Source organism: Diabrotica virgifera, chromosome 1 (assembly GCF_917563875.1).
Source record: "Diabrotica virgifera virgifera chromosome 1, PGI_DIABVI_V3a".
NCBI classification, from domain to species: domain Eukaryota; kingdom Metazoa; phylum Arthropoda; class Insecta; order Coleoptera; family Chrysomelidae; genus Diabrotica; species Diabrotica virgifera.
The window spans coordinates 68,176,346-68,199,521 of NC_065443.1; the positions used below are offsets into that span (position 1 = coordinate 68,176,346).

At 31.4% G+C, this 23,176-nt stretch overlaps 1 protein-coding gene across 1 annotated transcript in view; it reads right to left on the bottom strand.

Annotated features, from left to right (window-relative positions):
* Positions 1-518: 518 nt before the first annotated feature.
* The window catches only part of LOC114328336 (uncharacterized), a 65,235-nt gene continuing 42,577 nt past the window's right edge, over positions 519-23,176 (bottom strand). Inside the window, exons 6-7 of the mRNA XM_050660063.1 lie at positions 16,412-16,761; positions 519-1,209 (exon numbers count right to left, since the gene is read on the bottom strand). Of these exons, the coding sequence (XP_050516020.1) occupies positions 574-1,209; positions 16,412-16,761 (986 nt within the window). The 3' untranslated portion in view covers positions 519-573. The remainder of the gene's footprint in view (positions 1,210-16,411; positions 16,762-23,176) is intronic.

Consider the following 23,176-nt stretch of genomic DNA (forward strand, 5'->3'; position numbering starts at 1 on the left):
ATATTAAAAGCACAAAGGACTTTCACACGAAAAATTACATTTACATAAAACGAATATTTGATCATGGTAAGGTCAAGAATGGTAAGGTTTCGTGACCTTACCATGACCAAATATTAGTTTTATGTAATGTAATTTTTCGTGTGAAAGTACTTTGTGCTTGTAATAGATGTTTTTAACTTTTCCGACCTTAAAACAATAGCTAGGTTGAGCATTTTACAACAATCAGACAAGGTTTTTTCCAATTTTTTCCATCAATTAAAAAACTGCCTAAAAAAATACAAGTAGTTGATATCATACATGGGATCCATCTCTCTTCATAGTGGTATTTTGATATTTTTAACCATAGCTCTGTAGATGGCTTTATAAGCCGAAACCGCTCAGCTAGGATTTATTTAATTTACACACTTCAAAAGTACACTTCTCCCTATTTACCTGGTTACTAAAATCGTTCCGCTGATTTATAAATACATACTGAAATTAAATGTTGAAGAAAGGTCATACAATAAAAGTACTATAAGTAAACTTAAAATTAATTTATTCCAAAACTATTTACAAAATCATATTTATAAAATATCACTGTTTGAAAATAAGTCTGTTCCATAAGGCTAGTTGCTCTAGAGCAAGATCTAAGGTGGTGGTCCAACGGTCAAAATCTTCTTTGTTGTCCGCCGATAGGTAGTGTTTATCCGCCACAAAATTTTCTTTCGTTCTAATTTTCTCAGTATTACTGTCATTAAGCGTACTTGGCCTTCCAGTTCTGAACACGAAAGTCTTCTTCCTAGCACAGTCTTCGGGATTCTTTAGTAATGGCATGATGCAATATTCCAGATTTACTTTAGCTGTCGGAGGTTTATCGAATTCTTCATCTTGAGGGTAGTTGTATATAAGGAACGTATTTCCATTAAGAGAGCACCACTTTCTCTCCCAATAATGAATATTGTTTTCTTCATCTTCTTTTCCCAATGTTAAAAATCCGGTTAAATTAGTCGATAGAGTCATGTGCTCTACTTTTAATACAGCTTTTACGAAGTTTTTCAACGTATTGTTTCCTTTCTGGAGGGCAAATCTAGAGTTTCCTATGTCGTTTGATTTTATTGTGAATTCTCCGCAGGATAAAAATGATGGCTTCAAAATAGATGATTCTTTGAGCTCTGCAGTGTTGACGTTTTCGTAGTAGATTTTGTTGCTTGGGCAACAACACTTCGGTTTCTGTAACAAAAAAAAATAAATTATTAGACTACTATATTTAGAAACAAATGTTAAAATAGTAGGAGAGGAAAGTATGCTAAAACCAAAAAAAGTTAAGTAAAGTTTTCCATTTTAGTGGGGACTTTCCATTTTTTAATTTAGTTTTTCATTTCCAACAATAGTTTTTTCCGATTATAGCGCAATCTATCCATAATTCGAAAAAATGTCTCGAATAAGAGTTACTTATTTTTACGTAAAGAATCCAAATCTGCAATAAAAAAATGGCAATCTTGTGAAATTTTGTGACTCACCCATTTCCTTACGCCCCGCTCAAATCGTCAGATTTTTGAAATTTTTGCATGTAGGGGAAAGGAGGGTAAGATGGAAGGGTAGGGCAAGATGGAAATTACCTATAAAACCCGAACTGCGCAATGAAGCGCCTGGATGCACATTCACACAGATGCAGACGAACCTCTTCCATTTACAAACGACGGCTGAATCAGTTCAGGTCAGCTAATGAGTGTACACGCTTCCTTCTTATTTTCGCAGTTAAATATTACACAATTATTGAATTTTTGTGATACGATTATTTAAACAAGGTGTATAATATTATTATTATGCATTTATTCAAAGTATCTATTAGGTACAGGTTATCTGAATTGATATTTAAATAAGAGAAATATTAAAGCATTTTTAAAATATTGATATTATTATTGGAAAGGGGCATATGGGCAAGATGGAAAATTGCAAATTGCTTAGGGCAAGTTGGAAGATAATAGTTAGGCAAAAATAATACCAAGGAAATAGGAACCTGCGAGAATAAAAGAAAAGGTAAAGGAAAAGGGACAAAAATAGAAAAAGTTAAAAATATTGTACAACATTTAAAACGGTCTTCACAAAATGATGTGTTCTGTGTATGTGATGAACGTTATGTGGAACCGCCCACAGAGCACTGGGTACAATGTCCTGTATGTAATGGTTGGGCACATGAATTGTGTACCGACACAGAAGATGGCAGTTTTTTGTGTGTAAACTCTAAAATGTAGTGCTTTCCTCTACATTCCATCTTGCCCGAACAAGCTTTCCATCCTGCCCTCAGGGTAAGGGCAAGATGGAATTTTTGACATTATTTTTTAATTACTCATAAAAAAAATTCTACTTATTATTAATAATATTTAATGGCTGACTTTTGTAACTGTATAAGGTCTCTTTCAAGAATGATTAAAATGAAAGTTTTGTATTACGTTGTTTTATTTTTTTACACATTATAAAGTTAAGCCTTCCATCTTGCCCTCCCTTCCCCTATGTACTTAATTAACTTACGCTTAATCTAACGATTTCGAGTTTTTCTAAGGATAGATATTTTTCGGCTTCCCCTTAACGAACTCCCCTGTATTAAGAGCCAATATACGGCAGAGGTACATTTACAGGGTACAAGGTTTCTCCCCATGTGATAATCTGACGCGCTCGAGTAACTGCAATAATCAACGCTTGGGCTCCCCTACCACAAATATTACTCTAAAATCCTATGCTAATAAACATGAGTTTAACCATCTAAAAGATTTCTTGTAGGCCACCTAAAGGATTGCTCAAACGCTTAAAATTTAGGTTTTGTTATCTAGTTAATATAATTTGTTCAATTATAATATTCGGGAATCATTAAACAAATGAGAAAAATCATTAATATGTTAAAGGCTTAGGTCAAGAAAACCAATAAGTAGAGATTGTTGTATACATATAGAACTATCTTCGCCTAATTTTTAGGCAATTTGAGATTATCAGCAAAAGTAATGTCACTTTACAAAAATAACAAAAAAAGCGATTTTTGAAAACTGACTATTTTTATTTAAACAGCTATATCTTCTAATATACTAATAGTAGTCCAGGGCGCATCTGTTTTGAGATAGACGCTGAGCGGTAACTCAAATTTTTTTGCAGAAATTGCTTGAAAATAACTCAAATAACAATATTTAAGTTATCCTCCCACTCAAAATGGTCCGGAACATTGTTTAAATAATCAAAATGTCAAAATATAAAGGAAAAATTCGATTTTTTATTGGTTTTTTGATTATAACTTTAAAACTATTCATTTCTGAGAAAAGTTGGACTGACATAGAAGTTGCGTAAATAAATTTTCTACAATATATAATTGGTTAAAAATTTAAAAAATAGTCACCCGTGTTGTCAAAAGGCAATAATTGCGAAAAAAACCAAAACAAGTATTTGCATTTTACGTTTTTCAACAATTTATGCTACACTTAAGACCTTCATATTTTACCCAGAAAAACTTTATGATATATTAAAACAAGACTGTAAATTTTATTAAGATCGGTTTAACAGATTTTGCAAAATAAATTTTGCAATCCAGCTTTCGCAAAAAAAATCATTTTTTTAAAAAGTTGCATGACTGAAAATAAAGCAGATAGCAAGTTGAATTTTTTTTTTATTATAGAAGTGTACTGTGCCTTTCATTTTCAATTTGCAAAATTAAAATCGATTAATTACCACGGCGCCAGGAAATTTGTTAAATAAACATAAATTTTTGATGCTAGGCGCAGGACAGCGGTGTTCGATTCACACAAGTTGATTTTCACCAAAATTTCTTCCAATCTTTATCTAATATATTATTTTCTTACTTTATATTTTGTTGTATTTTAATATTTTAATTCCACAAAAATCAAACTAATTTTATTATTGTTTGTGAAAAATTGTTTAAACAATTGCATATGTTTAAAAATATTAAACTTTTATTCTCTAAGTAAAAATATATGAAAAAAGAAAGTTTTTGCTAAAAAAAGTGTTATTTCAAAGGATAGAGTATGTGTTTTTATTTTGCAATAAACAAATTTATTTATTTACACCGAAACGTAATAAAAATTAAAATGTATCAATTATTATCAAAGGTCATCGGAATGCCCAATCAGAGCAAACTATCCGCTGTCCTGCGCGTAGCACCAATAATTAATGTTTATTAAAAAAAAATCCTGACGCCGTGGTAGTCAATCGATTTTAATTTTGCAAATTGCAAATAAAAGGTACAGTAAACTTCTATAAGCAGAAAAAATTTCAACTTGCTATCTGCTTTATTTTCAGTCCTGTAACATTTTTAAAAAGTGAATTTTTTTTGCGAAAGCTGGATTGCAAAATTTATTTTGCAAAATCTATTGAACCGATCTTAATGAAAATTACAGTATTGTGTTACTGTATCATAATGTTTTTCTGGGTGAAATATGAAGGTCCTAAGTCTAGCATAAATGGTTGAAAAATGTAAAATCCGAATAATTGTTTTTGTATGGTTTTTTCGCAATTATTGCTATTTTTAAACAAGGGTGACTATTTTTTTAAATTTTGAACCAATTCTGTGTTGTAGGAAATTTAATTACTCAACTTTTATGTCAGTACAACTTTTCTCGAAAATGAATACTTTTAAAGTTATAATCAAAAAGCCAAGAAAAAAATCGAATTTTTCCTTAATTTTTTGACATTTTGATTATTTAAACAATGTTCCGGGCCTTTTTGAGAGGGAGGATAACTCAATTAGTATTATATGAGTTATTTTCAAGCAATTTTTGCAAAAAAAATTGAGTCCCCTCTCAACGTCCAAATGTACTTATATTTTTACAGATGCGCCCTGGTCTATAGTAAGGTATAATCACATTAATTTACAAATGCTCGTTTGGAAGATATTAAAAAACATAACACTAAGACATGTAGTCAAAGAAAAATTTGAACAAAGTATGGAGGTGAAGAATAAAAAAAATAAACAAGAAAGTGTTACTCGAGTTGATGTTAAGATTAAGATGTTGTTTGTTCTCAAATGAAGTCAATTTACGAACAAATTGTATACATTAAGTAATATTTAAAAATAAGTAACACTATTTTTTTACATGTTATTTCCAAAATCTTAGCAGCAGGTTTTGCATATCATTAAATTTTTTAATATTTTTTTAAAGGTGTACTATAAAACCATACTGGCAACGGTAGATCCATAAATTTAGATCGATTTAGTAAAAGCCGACTGTTCGAATTTAAATGACGATTTTACCGAAAATTATAGCGCCTATTTGAATAGAAAATTATGTTAACAGTATGCTTATTTATTCAATGTAACAATATATCTGGTATAGATTCTTATTTATTGGTTTCAGAATGTTTACACGGACTAATAAAGCAAAATCTTATATTTTCATTATGCAAGAATTATTTTATGTTTTTATTAAAAACGTTTAAATAGGCATTAACTTGACTTAGTTTGTATTGTATAATACAAGGTGTTTGGTAACGAATGGGCTATAGCTTAACCTTAGATTCTTGAGGTTAATATAGGTCGATTTAGCTAACTAAGTACGAAAGTTGATAACAACCGAAATACAGGGTGTCAAAGTTATACTTTTATTATATTTATTCTAAATATTTCCCGACAGGCACGTGATCATAACACGAAATTTGGTAAGCAAGGGTTTTTTGGGACGAGAAATCTAAATTCGCCATTAAAAATTATATATTACCCAGAGGGCGCCACATACATTATTCACGCGTTCATTTATTACGTTCAATTTTTTTATTGTCCACTCTACTTCGTTTTTGCATCTTCTCCTTCTTTTTCCTTGTTGTATATAGGCTGTAAAGCCTGTTTCTTCTTCAATATTAGCCTCCTAAATTGTTTAAATTATCGCACCATCTTTTTCTTTTTTGCATCAAAATTTTTATTCATATATTATTTTTACTTAAAAAAGGTATACTAAAATCATCTCACTAAACTCAACAGTAACCGCATTTTAAATCAGCGACACAAAATAATTTTTTTCATATGTTAGGTAAACCGAGTAGTTAAACCCGAAAAATAAACTTATAACTTATAAGACCATAATAATTTCAAAAATGTATCGCAAATTCCTTCAAATGGAATTTGGTCCTCGCGAATTTGAAGAGGGGAATCAACAAGAAGAAACAATAAGTATGTATATTTGTAGCTGGACACGAATTGATTATGTTAAATACATTCTACAAACCTAGAATCTATTTAGACACCTAGTTGCCTCTATACGTAGAAATAGGGATAGAGACAACAAAAAAGAAAGACGTTACCTATTACACGAAACCATATAGACTCGTTAACAAAAGATATCAGAATGGTTTCAAAGTGTTAAAAATTAAAACATATCCAGACGCTAATGCTGAATTTAAACCCAATCCTCTATAGAACCGCGTATAGAACGAAGTTAAACATGTACGCGAGAAACAGTAAAGGAACATGGCAGTAGAAAATTAAAATATAGCGAAGAAAAAGAAATAATCAGCGAACATATTAAATAGAAAATTCAAAGAAATCGATGATATGACGGAAAGTATAGAAGAGAAAATTATGTAGGCACGTCATAAAACGATACATCAAAGACAATTTCATGAAGAACGAAGAAAATGCAAACAAGACAAGGATGGCGACAGAGATTCTACAGCTAATGTGAGAAAGAAGTCAAAACAAGAACGATAATGCCATGTATAAAATCGTAGAACGAGAGATACAGAGAAATATCAGAGAAGTTAAATACACTCACCGGCACAAAATTCCGCCACCCAAAATTTTTGATTAAGTTTGACAATCTATAACTTTATTATTTGTACTCCGATTTTGAAGATTCTTGCATCAATTTGTAGGTACATGTATTGATATCGTTTAAAAATCCACGAGGAAAAATTTCCTGTAGTTGGCTGTATACCATTACAAAAACATAAAATCCTTTATAAAAGGTATATTTGTTAAAATCCCTATACAGGGCTACATCAAAGACAGAACTAGTTTTCAATCGGTTGACCGATCATCATCAGTGCAATCCTAAAATGTGTACAGCCAGATAAAATGATGCAAAGTATTTAAAATGTTGACTAAGGTTATAAAAAGTTATAGGTTATACTCACTTAGAATCTACATGCAAGCCACCAAAGTAAAAAAACCTATAACTTTTTATAACCTTAGTCAACATTTTAAATACTTTGCATCATTTTATCTGGTTGTACACATTTTAGGATTGCACTGATGATGATCGGTCAACCGATTGAAAACTAGTTCTGTCTTTGATGTAGCCCTGTATAGGGATTTTAACAAATATACCTTTTATAAAGGATTTTATGTGATATCGTTTGTTGTTATTCCGGTAATAAAAAATATTTGCTTAGATATCATTATACGGGGGTGAATGAAAGCGTTGTTTTTTCTCCTAACTTTAAAACATTCTGTGGAAAAATAGGAGGACTGATTTTGTATCATACTGTTATCCTGGAGGTATCACTAAGGTTTTGTTTTTTTAATTATCCGAATAGCTCTTTTCTCGTAAGAGCTGTAAATAAAAACACTGCTTTGAAGGTTTATTTAATTAAACATCGCACTAAAATAACAAAACAAAACAAAATTAACAACAAAACAAAACAATTCAATAGCGGGTGTGTCCACCTCTTGCAGCAACGATTGCTCGCAATCTGTTTAGCATCGAGTAAAGATGTGTTATCCTTGCTTGGGGAATATCCCGATATTCCCCTACCAGGGCCATAACTGTACCAAATTGTCTGGAGGGCTAGGATGACGGCGAATAGGGATTTTTTTTAGTTCATCTTATAAATGCTCAATATGATTGAGATCTGGGCTGCATGCGGGCCATTCTAATCTTATCAATCCAACCTCTATTTTATGAGTCAATCAGTGTTTTTATTTACAAAAAATAGTACTTACAAGAATAGAGATACTCAGATAATTCAAAAAACAAAATTTTAGTGATGCATCCGGGATAATGAAACACTATGAAACATTCAGGACTATGAAACAAAATCAGCTATTCCATTTAAAGTTAGGAGAAAATACAGAAAATACAACGCTTCCATTTACCCCTGTATAATGCCATGAAAGCAAAATTTTTTCTTACCGGAATAATAACCAACAATATCAATACATGTACCTACAAACTGGTGCAAGAATCTTGAAAATTGGAGCATAAGTAATAAAGTTATAAACTTAATCAAAAATTTTATGTGGCGGAATTTTGTGCCGGTGAGTGTAGAAATAAATGTAAAAAAATGTAAAGAAATCAAAAATTACAAAGTAAATACGACGATTTCAATGTATACAAGAATGTTAGAAAAATAATCCCCAAATGTAAAAAAAGAGTAAATAAACTTAAGTTAATGACAATGCAGAGGCAATCATGGCCAAAGACAGTATTGATAATACCTCGAAAAATGACATATATATTATATTTATTTTTTGAGGAAAAGTAGAACCAGTCCACAATAGCTATGGAAACTGGACACGTACTAGTGGCAGAAATGATAGCAGCTATAGCAGCCATAATATCGCCAAAAGATGGTAAAGCTCCAAGACTACACGGACAAAATATACCGTAAAGTGAGGTTACTTTATGACACATGTGATTACTTTGTGACAGTTGCCTCTAAAGTTAAATTTATTAACTTGGCCGAGCCATTAGAAATGCTGGAATAGTTAAAATATTGTATTTCAATAGTAGAGTATGTGCGCTATCTAGGGAACGCTAACCAAAGTTCTTAGTGCAACTTCGCTCGTCATGCCACAGCTGATTTGATCATCATCAAAACAGGTGATTTTAGTTTGGCGCGCAAACTTTGACTTGTTTAGAAAATTTTTAGAAGATATTTCTATTAAAGTAAATTTATATTTTAACACAATATGTTGCTTCCATTTAATATTAAAATGTTGTCTGTACCAGTGGCGTAGCCAGGAATTGGCTTTGGGGGGGCCACCGGGGGTCCGGGGGTCTACCCCCGGAAAATTTTTGAAAATTAGACCTTGAAATAGGCGTTTGGGACTCATTTAAGCATCAAAATCTTAGGTTACAAATAACTTTATTATAGTTTTCAATTCCTCTCGAAAAGGAAAAATCAACGACAATTTATTTTGTTGATTAAAACTTTAGGAAAGATGTAAAGTTGTATGTTAATGATCCTTGAGTCATAATTTGATTGATGCTCTGTCATATTGTATACTCTACCACTTTCTTATTGAAAAATACTCAAATTTTAACAGATCAAAACCCATAAATATTACAAGTAATGTTCATAGAAAGGTTTCAAAACTCAATACAATTTTTTATCCGTTCATAACATTTATTATGTGCACAAAATTAGCAAGTTTACTTTCAATACAATCCTGAATTGGTAATACATATGAAGATGTGCCCTACTAATGGAACTGCAACCTTCTTGGAGTTCTTGTGTATTGGCAGATGATTTCTTCTGTCTTCACTTGCAAATCTCGATGTATGGATAAGAGTGCAAGGGAAGTGAGCCTTTCTTTACCTATTGAATTTCTTAAATAGGTCTTCAGTCTTTTCAGTGTTGAAAATGTTCTGGAAAATTAAAAAAAGCTGGAATCTTTTGAACTTTAAAGTGAGGTAATGAGTAATATTACTGACAAGCTGTCTAGTATTATTAAAAATTGTTACAGTAAATTACAATGAAGAAAACATATTACTAGAACAACTAAAAAGAACGATATTAACTATTTATATTTCAAAGTAAACTTATCAAAGTTTATAGGAAATATTGTATAATAATTTACCTTTCAACTGATGCTGTTGTGACAGGGAGGACTGCCAATATACCAAGCAGAATCTTCATGTTAGGAAAAGCATCATCTTCGTCCTTCAAACCTTTAGCACTGAAGTAGCAGTTTTAGGCGTAACCTGGGCAATCTTCCAGTGGCTTTTCCATAACTCCCACTCCTCATTCAAGATGTCCCGGTTTGTGTGGACCAAATCGGATTGGTAAAAATCCAAGGCAGGCTCCAGATCAGTGAACTGCCTTTGTTGGATATTGCAAGGAAGTACACTGTCTAGGCCAATTAACACATCTTTGTGGCTGGTGAATCTTTCGGTCAGTGAAGATGATATTTCGTCAATATACGGATAAAATATAGATCTCCTGTAATATTCCTCTGGGTTGTTGGATTCTACGTTCGATCTAAATCTTTGTGTGTCTACGACTCTCGGGGTTTTTGGTTTGATACCAAGTTTCTCTCCCATATCTTCAGCTCTTCTATACAGTTGTAAGAACTCTTTGTCGCCTTCTTTTCTCATTTCGGAAAATCTTTGTTGTACCAATTCAATCTTGAGCATAGCTGAACTCAAGTCAATCGACTCTTTTTGCAAATACTTGGATACTATGTATGTCAAAGACATCATTTTGTTCATAATGGTCAAAGTTATTATGAAGTCAAATTTGCACAAGCATGCATGGAAACTGGATGCTTTTGATCCGTGCTCATCGCCCCATTCAATGACTTTTTCTAAAGCACCAACAATGCACTCAAACGATTCTTGGAATACGCTGACAGCATCATTATGATTTCTACAATGTTTAAAATTTTATAAATTTCGGGGGGGGGGCCGGCCCCCTTGGGCCCCTTCCCTGGCTACGCCACTGGTCTGTACAAAATGTACGGATGTTTCTTTGTGCAGAATTCCATATAAATATCGCAGAAAAATTTACGTGTCACAAAGAAACCCCCACCCATGTGGCGACTTTGTGACAACTTTTTTTGACATTTTCTTGATTTCTATAACATATAGCGCATTATAGTTTTCACTGAACATAGAGGAAAGATTGAGCTTTCGGGTGGTATTTTTAAAATTATAATAAACCGAAAGTGTATGTAATACTATATCATCACAAAACCAAAAAAAGTGTCACAAAGTAGCCTCATTTTACGGTACACCATTTGACTATATTTTTCAGTTACGATATTTACAAATGAACATTTTTACAAACATAACCACAAGAGTAAACAAAAATTAAAAAGGTGATATACAGTAGGTTTGTTCCAACACAAAGACAACCGTCATGAAACGATCACGAAACTGCGCAGTAAACAAAATAGGTAACCCATGTAACATAATTATTATTTTGCTATCTGCGCGCAGTTTCGTGATTGTTTCATTTGTTTCATTGTGTTGTCTTTGTGTTGGAACAAACCTATAGATTTATTCAAATAATTCATTCTTACAATCAATTCAGCTTGTGTAAACGTTTAATCGAGACCTTTCCGTATTTCGTTATAAATCCATTAGAATTAGCATATATTAAAGAAGCGACCAATTAGTTAAAAAAAGAAATTTGAGAGAATTTGAACTCATTAGTTTTAATATATTCCGGATCATAATTCAAACAAATATCTTATAAACAAAAACATATGTTCTCACCAGCTAGTTTAGGAAATGTGAGATCATTCTAAATGACGATTTATTGGTAGAAGCTTATATACGCGATAACAGTATTCGTCACAAAAGTGGATTTTGGATCTACGCATAATTACTAGAACACCTTTGAAACGTTTCGGGTTCTCATGTCAGGAAAGATGTAAAGCGTTGTGGACTAATAAGTCACAGGTATTTTATGAGAATCGAGATTAGAAGATATAATTAGATGCTGTAACTGAGCAAAGAGCCTTGGGCTAGAATTTAGTCCGTTACACAGAAGATTGTAAACATTTTGCTAGAATTTATTGGACGGGAAAAGATATGTATGATGTAATAACAAATGTATATAGGAGGGAAATGACTGATATAATGTGAATAGTATATGAAAGCTCACTGTGAGCTAATTCTTATGAGGTGTACTTTAACTTGTTATCTTTAAAGCAAAACAGGCTACCATAGGTTTATCGCAAAATATTTATATTTGTTGTCTTCATGTTCAAAAATGTACAAAGAATTTTCATAATACTCCTTATTTTTATTTTACGTATCTTGCTTGTGAATATTGTTACAAATATTTACAAAAGAAAAAAAATACGGGATGAGAAACCAGGAATCCATTGAAAGTTTAAAAACCCAGATTTGTGTAATACCTATACCGCAGGATAAGACAGCAGAAAGGAGGATTCCTTGTCCTTCATGTACCATTTTCTGTAAGAAGTTGGGCAATCATCAATGTAATTTGCGCTTTCGATGCCGCTTATCTAAAGAAATCAGCAGAAGTGCAGTTAAATCATGCTCTCACAATATTCAACAAGGAGATGCACCTTTTTCCACTATCCCTACCCTATATGTTTCGTTATAATATTAAATGAAAAAAGTTATATCCTTCTGTACGCTTATTCCAAGGCTTTTAATCTGTCTGAAACATTTTTCTTTAATATCCAAGCCTGCAACCCCTAAAATAACTCAGAGAACAGACAGCATTTCAGTAGTCTTCCATTTAAAGAAATTGTAATATCTCTGCTGCAGAAAATTTGTTGAAAGCATTTCTTGCCTGTCCTATCCTTGCTTTAATTTCGTTTATGAAGGTACTCATTATTTTTATTAATTATTTTTCCTAAATTTATATATTTTTTATTATTATTATCTCGGTTATTTATAGCGTTTTTCGCCTTCCGGTTCCCAGTTTCCAGTCGTCGGTCGTTTCATTCGCCAGGGTGAAGATTCCTTTCCGATATTGCCTTCTGAATGCCGCCTAGCCATGATTGTTTCGGCCTTCCTCTCTTCCTGTTTTCCCTTGGCGTCCATTTTAGAATTTGTGTTGGCAGTCTGTCGTCGTCCATTATTTCTACATGGCCATACCAGATCAGTTGTCTCCTTTGAATTTCGTCTATGATGGTTGACTTGACTCCCATTATATTTCTGATTTGGTCATTTTGTATTCTTTCAAGCCTTGATTTTCTAACCGATCTTCTCGAGAAGTCCATTTCATCATGTTTCGTATCCATAGAGCACTATACTTTTTTACTATAGATTTATATTTTTAAACTTTTTTAATCTAGCTTTCGCTTTGCTTCGGTTTCGACTTTTACGTCTTCTTTGATACTGCCCCTGAGGGACATACGCCTCTGAGGGCGTACTCCGACGCCCCTGAGTGGCATAAGGAGTTTCGAGAAAGAAGAAGAAGCAGAAGAAGAAGAAGAAGAAGAAAAAGAAGAAGAAATTTTTTAAATTTGTTTCCCATGTATTTTAAGATTTCTTGACGCTGTTGATCATTTGTAATAAACAAAAGTGTGTCTTTTTTGTATTTTGGGGACAATCAGCTTTCTTTGCTGACACTCTGTAAATTGTACCGTCTAAATTTTACAACCATTTGTTGTAAATTGTATCGTCTGCGAACCATCTGTATTGCTTGGTCCATAATTTACTTTTATTCCCATCGTTAGTTTTTCTAGTGCTTCCTGGATTATTTACTCTGTATCTACATTAAACAGGGTGTGAGACAGGACACAGCCCTGTCTGACACCCCTGGCCTCAGAACCTGTATTTTTTCTCTTTTATCACAGCTTTCTAATTATAATGGAGAGCGCTAATTATCTTGATGTCTTTCATGTCTAATTTTTCTTTTTAGCATAATATATGGCGCACCGACGCGTATATTTATCATGAGACAAGTGAACGAGAAATCGTTAGAATACAACAAATTGGCATATTTACATTTCTGGGACTGTAAGAAAAATTTTGACAGTGTCAAATTAAAGAACATAATCCACGTAATCTCCACTCTGGACATACCTCCAAAAATATTCAAAACGATCGAAAATATCTACCAGAACAACATAATAAAAGTAAAAGTAAAAGAAGAAATAACTGCCCAATTAATGGACGTTGAGAGGTGACTCAAATTTTTTTGCAGAAATTGCTTAGAACTAACTTATATAATAATAATTGAGATATCCTCCCACTCAAAAAGGTCTGGAACATTGTTTAAATAATCAAAATGTCAAAAAATGAAGGAAAAATTCGATTTTTTTCTTGGTTTTTTGATTATAACTTTAAAAGTATTCACTTGCGAGAAAAGTTGCACTAACATAAAAGTTGCGTAATTAAATTTACTATAATATAGGATTAGCTAAAAATTTTAAAAATTTTCACCCTTGTTGCAAAAAAGCAATAATTGAGAAAAAAAACCATAAAAAAACAAGTTTATATTCGCATTTTACGTTTTTCTACCATTTATTCGATACTTAGGAACATCATATTTTACCGAGAAAAACTTTATGATATAGTAAAATAATACTGTAAATTTCATTAAGATCCGTTTAATAGATTTTGCAAAATCAATTTTGCAATCCAGCTTTCGCAAAAAATTCATTTTTTCAAAATGTTACAGGACTGAAAATAAAGCAGATAGCAAGTTGAAATTTTTTTTTGCTTATAGAATACTTTATCTTTCAATTGCAAATTGCAAAATTAAAATCGGTTAACTAACACGACGTCAGTAATTTTTTTATATAAGCATTAATTTTTGGTGCTACGCACACGGCAGCGGTGTTCGATTCACACAAGTTGATTTCCACCAAAATTTATTCCAATCTTTATCTAATATATTATTTTCTTACTCTATATTTTGTTGTATTTTAATATTTTAATTCCACAAAAATCAAACTAATTTGATTATTGTTTGTGAAATATTGTTTAAACAATTGCATATGTTTAAAAACAAATTATTCTCCAAGAAAGTATTTGCTAAAAAAAGTGTTATTTCAAAGGACAGAGTATGTGTTTTTATTTTGCAATAAACAAAGTTATTTTATCTATATTGAAATGTATTAAAAATTAAAATTTATCAATCATTATAAAAGGTCCCATATACCCAATCAGACCAAACGTATCCGCTGTCCTGCGCGTAGCACCAAAAATTAATGTTTATTTAAAAAAATTCCTGACGGTGTGGTAGTTAACTGATTTTAATTTTGCGAATTGCAAATAAACGGTACAGTATTCTTCTTAATGTAAAAAAATTAACTTGCTGTCTGCTTTATTTTCAGTCCTGTAATATTTTGAAAAAATGAATTTTTTTTGCGAAAGCTGGATTGCAAAATTCGTTTTGCAAAATCTGTTAAACGGATCTTAATAAAATTTGCAGTATTGTTTTATTATATCATAAAACTTTTTGGATGAAATATGAAGGTCCTAAGTGTAGCATAAATTGTTGAAAAAGGTAAAATGCGAAGGTACTTGTTTTTTATGGCTTTTTCGAAATTATTGCTATCTTGCAACAAAAGTGACAATTTTTAAAATTTTTAACTAATCCTATATTGTATTAAATTTAATTACGCAACTTTTATGTCAGTACAACTTTTCTCGGAAATGAAAACTTTTAAAGGTATAATCAAAAAACGAAGAAAAAATTGAATTTTTCCTTCATATTTTGATATTTTGATTATTTAAACAATGTTCCGGACCTTTTTGAGTGGGAGGATAACTCAAATATTAATATATAAGTTATTTTCAAGCAATTTCTGCAAAAAAACATGAGTCGCCTCTCAATATCAAAATTTACTAATATTTTTACAGATGCGCCCTGGTCTACAAGGAGTTTCTCTGACTCTGAGCCATATATTGTTCAATCTGATCATGAATGCGATAATAAAAGTACGAACGAAAAATGGATATCAAGTGGAAGAAAAACAACTTAAAATCATCTATTATGTGTTTCTGAAGATGAAGATGATTTACAAAGTATACTGCACCAATTGAATATAATTAATATAGTGAAGAAAATGGAACATTTTGAAAGGAAACAAAATGCATAGTTCTAATAGCAAATCTAGTCCAATGTAAATTTGAGCTAAAGGGTAAAATAATAGAATAATTAGGTAAAAAAGCTTAAAAATATCTAGGCATCACATTATCTAACTACGAAAAGCTCCACTAAAACTATCAACACAGAAATGAAAGATCAAGTGAATATAGTAAACAAAATCGTAGGATGCCAGAACGAGACAATATTTAGAAATAAATATATCGGGAAAGAAATTAAATGAAAACCCTTAGAAAAGTGCATATAGAAGTACAGATATACGATGGAGATGCGAAGTGGAGAACATCAACGACTTAGTCAGAAAAGTGAAAACTAGGGTGAAAAGATGGCGAGAGAGGGTTCCACAATAAGAAAACTACTATCAGTGGGAAGATCACGAAAATGATGGAACGACAACTTACTGAAGGGACATTGAAAAACAGACAGAGCCATGTCTACCCAAAAAGAAGAGAAAGAAAAAGACTGTATAATTATACCGAAAATGTATATTAGCAGGTTTTTGATATATTGATTATTTATAAATTATACAACACCGAGATATATTTTAAATTAAAGTTGAAAAATTTGTCGTTCAAATTTTATCAAAGTCGAAAACAACCCCGCAATTAATTATAATATTAAGCAAAATGGAAATATTCATTAATATAAAAAATTGATGATAGTTTAAACTTACCCTTTTTAGAAGTTTCTCCACGATTCCCGGCTTAGCAGTGTTGAGCGTAATGGAGTAAACCTCAGCCTTAATTTCAAAGTCATCATCTAAGTCATTGAGAGTAAACGTTTCGTTAAAAACAAGTTTGTTATCATCAATGGATTCTATAGCTTTCGTGGTCAAGACTACGGTACCATGAGAAATAGCCAGCAGGTAAAATGTTGTGGAATCGCTTGATTTCTTGTCTTGTTCTCTTATGTCGTACTGTAGATTTGATAACGCGACCGATCCTGTAAGTTTCCTTGTTTTGAGTGGTATATCCATGTCTTTGCTTTCTCGGATTTTGTTAACTATAAGTTTGTACCTTAGCTCTGAAAAAATTAAAAATAAATTTTTATATATACAATTCAAAATAAATGCCGTGACAGCAGTGATAATTTTGCCCTTATCAAACTATTCACTGTATCTCTACAGAAAGTGGTAACAACAACTCAGTGGACTAACGCAGAAATTAATCTGGTTATTAAAAAACGCAATAATACCAATCTCAAAAACTACAGTCCCCTAAGTCTAAATGACCGATTTATAAACTTTTTACCAAAATAATTAGGAAAATTTAGATTATGACTAGCATTAAATTTTTTAGATTATGTAAAGACCTCCGACAGTATAAACTAACAAAAAATTCCAAAAAACGAATTGGGTAATCTTCATACTCAAAAATGTACAGTGGAGTACTTCATAGGACACCATTTCACCGAAACTGTTCATTATACTTTTGGAATATAGGGTGAGGCAGATAACTGGCCTATTAGAAATATCTCGAGAACTAAAGGCAACAGAATCATGAAAATTGAAATGAATAGGTTTTGAAGGATGATCTATTAAATGAAAATATTTTCATCTCTTTGCAACTTCCGGTTATACCGGAAGTTGCTTATAACTTCGTTTTTTTAAATGGGACACCCTATATATTTTTACATTTTTAAATTCTCTTCGATGTCTTCTTTCTTAAAATATGAGGTTTTGTAATATTTAATATTATACAGGGTATTTTAAAAGATAATTACGTTTTTTTATTAATTTCGTAGCAATATTCACACCCTGTAGAATTGTAGTAGTTTGACATCTAAAACTCTACTTACTTTCAAATGATTTTTAATATACTCTACTATTGTTAAGAATCATTAGTATAGCTAAATTTTTAATTTTAGTACACAGGGTTGGTCGAAACTCAGAATGAGTATTTTCTGAGTTTTCTTAAATGGAACACCCTGTATTTTTGTATTGTAATGAATTGATATTTTATGGTACTTTTTTATTTCTTAAGCATTCCCTATACCTAACTGCTTTAATTGGTGAGTTATTGGTGATTCAAGCTAAACATTAATTGCAACAAAAAATACGTAAAATTTTATTAGGTTGGCCGTGAAAATACTCAATCCCAAATAATTTTTCAGAAATAAATACATATTAATCCAGACTAGTCCTTAAAATTACCAATAATGGTTTAGCTATCAAAATACCTACAGTTTGTTGGTGCGATTAACAATTAAGCACAAATTAACGCAGTTAGGTATAGGGAATGCTTAAGAAATAAAAAGTACCATAAAATATCATTTTATTACAATATTAAAATACAGGGTATTCCATTTAAGAAAACTCAGAAAATACTCATTCCGAGTTTCGACCAACCCTGTATACTAAAATTAAAAATTTAGCTATACTAATGATTCTTAACAATAGTAGAGTATATTAAAAATTATTTGAACGTAAGTAGAGTTTTAGATGTCAAACTACTACAATTCTACAGGGTGTTAATTTTGCTACGAAATTAATAAAAAAACTTAATTATCTTTTAAAATACCCTGTATAATATTACAAAACCTCATATTTTAAGAAAGAAGACATGGAAAAGAATCCAAAAATGTAAAAATACTCAGGGTGTCCCATTAAAAAAAACGAAGTTATAAGCAGCTTTCGGTATAACCGGAAGTTGCAAAGAGATGAAAATATTTTCATTTAATAGATCATCCTTCAAAACCCCTTTATTCCAATTTTGATGATTCTGTTGCCTTTAGTTCTCGAGATATTTCTAATAGGCCCTTTATTTGCCTCACCCTGTATATACAGTGAGCACGTAAAGGTTGAAATAAATTCATTTTCTCGAGAATGGAAGGTTTGGGAAAAAATCCAAAATGATCAATTTTTATTTTTAAATTGCGACTTTTTGGTATATATATCATACTAGTGACGTCACCCATCTGGGCGTGATGACGTCATCGATGATTTTTTAAATAAGAATATTGGTCGTGTGATAGCTCATTTGATAGGTAACTCAATTTTCTACTCAATAATATAAACATTAACATAATTATTTATACATGGTTTTCAAATTTTTTTTTGAATTAAATTTATTGACTTAAAAAGAAGAATGTATGTAATTTATTTAATTCAAAATACATTTTACTGCTCTCAGAAAACGGAAAAAAAATTTTAATTGAAAAATAATCATTTCTTTTCTCTTAAATTAAATGTTCAAACTGTCAAGAGGCAGGTGGATGGCTGCTTTAATATTGAGTTTAAGCAAAAAACAATATTTATTTATCAAATTAACATTTTTTCTGTTTTCTGATAGCAATACAATGTATTTTGAATTAAATAAATTACACACATTCTTTTTTATGTCAATAAATTGAATTAAAAAATAATTTGGAGACCCTGTATAAATCATTATGTTAGTGTTTGTATTACTAAATAGAGAATTGAATAACCTTTCAAATGAGGTACTACACGACCCCTATTCGCGTTTAAAAAAATCATCGATGACGTCATCACGCCCATATGGGTGACGTCACTAGTATGATATATATGCCAAAAAGTCGTAAATTACATAAAAATAAAAATTTACCTGTTTCGGAATTTATTTCTAAAATTGCCTATTTCTAAAATTGTATTTTAATTTTAGAAATTAATACTTTGTAAGGCTATTTAATTTTGGGTTCTGAGGCAGTTATGGAAGTGTTCAGCATTACTACATGGCTGATGATGGTGTCAGACTTAGATAATGTTTTTACTAACTCCAAAACCAGGTTTTCTTTCCGGAAAAGTGTCAGAAAGCTACGACTTATCCGACCGTTTCAGTTGATAAATTGAATCTCTTGAAACACCAATATCACATGCTATGGTAATTACAGAGTCCTCTTCTCAAGTAACATTGAAGCACGAACGTTTTGTTCATTTGTGAGTTTCTTTCGCCCCATAGTTTTTACTTCAGTTTTTCAAGAAGTTTCACATTGACTACTTGTATTAAGCCAACTGTGTGTACAGTACAAACGCACAGAATAAACTAATGAAAATAAGACATCAGTAAACTACAGGCATCTTCCGACGCAAGTACGTCATCCGTCATAACCTCTCCCCTCAAACTCTAAACAGGCTCCGTTGGCTTTATACAAGTAGCCAGTGTGAAACTTCTTGAAAAACTGAAGTCAGAACTATGGGGCAAAAGAAACTCACAAATGAACAGAAAGTTTGTGCTTGAGAAACTTGAGAAAGGGGACTCTGTAATTATCACAGCACGTGATATTGGTGTTTCAAGAGATTCAATTTATCAATTGACACGGTCGGATGCGTCGTAGCTTGCTGAGATTGTTCCGGAAAGAAAACCTGGTTCTGGAGTTCTTAAAAAACATTTAAGTCTGACACCATCATCAGGCATGTTGTAATATTTGACCCTTCCATAAGTGCAACAGAACCCAAAATTAAATATCCCTTATTAGTCTGGGCTGATTATCGGAGAATAGGCCATTTTTGGGAAAAGTTATTTACCAGCAATTTTATTGCTGGAATCGAATTATAAGATCCTAAATATTAATAATATAGGTATGCAAAGTCCTCAGATAGTGTGCTACTTTTCTTATAAACAAAATGGCGCACGAAAATCGTATTTTTTTCAATTATTGCTCTATAACTCCGAAGATTTTAACTTTACAACAAAAACACTCAAATAAAAATTCACCGTGATTAAATTCTACATAGAGACGTGTTTTTCCCGATCTGCTCCGACTAAAATTTTCCTCGGAAAATGCGGGTTTTCCCAACAAAATCTTTAATTTTCAAATAAAGTTTTAGATAAGTAATTATCTACCAATAATTAAATAGTTTGGTGACTTAAAAGCTTTCTTAGTTTAGATTATAGTTCCAGAAGCTGGTGAAAACTAAACGAATATTTTAGCCACAATTCAATTGTTAATTAATAAATTATGGTCGCAATCATAACCAAAATAATTATGATACACTGATTAAACTTTGAAATCTTATAAAGATGAGATGCCTATTTAACATTTTGTCGACAAAATATAAATTTTTTATTTTTTTTGCATAATCTTTAAATGTTAAAAAAAATAGTTATAAACAAATTAACGTTTCTCAGAAAGTTTTGATTATATTATAATTTTAAAAAATAGCTAAAATGCGCGTTTCAAACATCTTGAAAATGAATGCTTTAAAACTTTTTTGCAACCATTTGCAAAAAAGTTATGAAACAGCAAAGTAAACATACGATTACTACGGTGTTTATAATTTTTTTTAATTCTTTCAAAGCGTAGAAGTGAGTTTAAAGTACAAGCTAATTATTTATAAAAAAATATCGTATATGAGTTTAATGGTAATATTTTAATTAAAGATTATAAATATATTTTTTTGTAATTTACACGCGCGAAAGTAGAATAATACAGTACTGTAGCTAAAATTTTCACTCGGAGCAACGACCGGCGGCCGCGCGACGTACACTTTTATTAAATAATGTATGCTGCGTGTCAGTCGCTTCGAGTGAACATTTTAGCTCTGACTCTGTATCAGACGCTAAAAATTACAAAAAAAAGTATTTTTAATCTTTGATTAAAATATAACCATTGCACTAATTTTTGACATTCTTTGTGAGTAATTAGATTGTACCATAGACTCACTTTTAAGCTTTGAAACAATTAAAACAAATTATAAACATCGGAGAAATCGTATATTTACTTTGCTGTTTCATAACTTTTTTGCAAATGGTTGGAAAATTTTTTTTGAAGCATTCATTTTCAAGAAATATGAAGTACGCATTTTAAGTATTTTTAAAATTAGAATATAATAAACAATTTCTGAGAAATGTTAATTTGTTTATAAGAATTTTTTTTAAACATTTAAAGATTATGCAAAAAATGAAAAATTTATATTTTGTCGACAAAATATTAAATAGGCATCACACCTTTATAATCTTTCTAAGTTTGATCAATGTCTCATGATTATTTTGGTTGTTATTGCGACTCTAAATTGTTAATTAACAATTGAATTGTTGCTAAAGTATTCGTTTCATTTTCACCGGCTTCTGAATTTATAATCTATACCAAGAAAGCTTTTATTTCACTAAGCTATATAATTATTGATAAATAATTACTGACACAAAAAAATTATTTGAAAATTCGAGATTCTGTTGGGAAAACCCACATTTTCCGAGGAAAATTTTCGTCGGAGCAAATCGGAAAAAACATGCCTCTATGTAGAATTAAATTGGGGTGAATTTTTTTTGAGTGTTTTTGGTGTAAAGTTAAAATTTTCGGAGTTATAGAGCAATAATTGAAAAAAATACGATTTGTCGGCGCCATTTTGTTTATAAAAAAAGTAGCACACTATCTGCGGACTTTTCATACCTATATTATTAATATATAGGATCTTATAATTCGATTCCAGCAATAAAATTGCTGGTAAATTCTTTCCATGAATTCATGAATTGCTTCCATGAATTTTGCTAATTAGCCCAGAGTATATAAAGTATTATTATAAAATTAAAATAATAATTATCCTGATTTATGTGTTTTACTCACTTTGTAAAGATTTTTTTGCCGGCACTGTATATTGACATTAGAAACTCTCCATATCATGCAGAGGCGGCTTTACCTATTGTGCAGGGTGTGCGGTGCACACGGGCTCCGGAATGTTGGGGGCGCCGAGCGCAAAAGAGCGGGTTCTTTACTTTGTTTCAACATAAAATATGCTTTAAAACGATTAATGAAAAATTACACTGTGCGTCCATCGGATGGGCGGCAATCTTTTGATTTGTTTGAAGACATACCGACAATGAATCCGAAATCGGTTGTGGAACCTATAAAGGTCAAATTGCTTGGGACTAAAAAGTAAGTAAGTGATATTATTCAAGATTTTGCTAAAGCAAGCTCCACACTCTCGCGAAGTTACTTCGGCAAAGTTGACCGAAGTCCGAAGTACCTGTCACTACACACTCGTTTAACTTCGCGAGGAACACATTCACGCGGGGCGATACCGACTTCGATGCTTTGACTCGGTCGCAAAAACCGAGACAGAATGGAAGTAGGCCGAGGCGAAGCGAAGTCTCATGAAGTACCTGTCTACACTCTCTTACTCGCTGAACTTCGATCGACTTCGGTAGTAATGTAGTGAACGTTTGATGCAACAACACGAAAAGTATCTTTTTTTAATTATATGTTGTAGTACGTGCGTCCTGTAATAGTTCGTTAATAATATTATTATTTTTAATAATCACAAAGTTGTTCTGTTTTATTCATCTAACCAATTCCTTCCTAAAAGTACTATTTACTCGTGTACTCAAACCTGTCAAATTTCTTCAACCATAATGTTCAAATTTACCTCATAGATAAAAAAAGATAAATTTTGATTAGATATTTTTAACAGATTTGAGTAGGTTGTTCTAACGCCGTGAATACGACAGATTGTCTTTTTAGTTTTGCATATAACTGCTTAGAG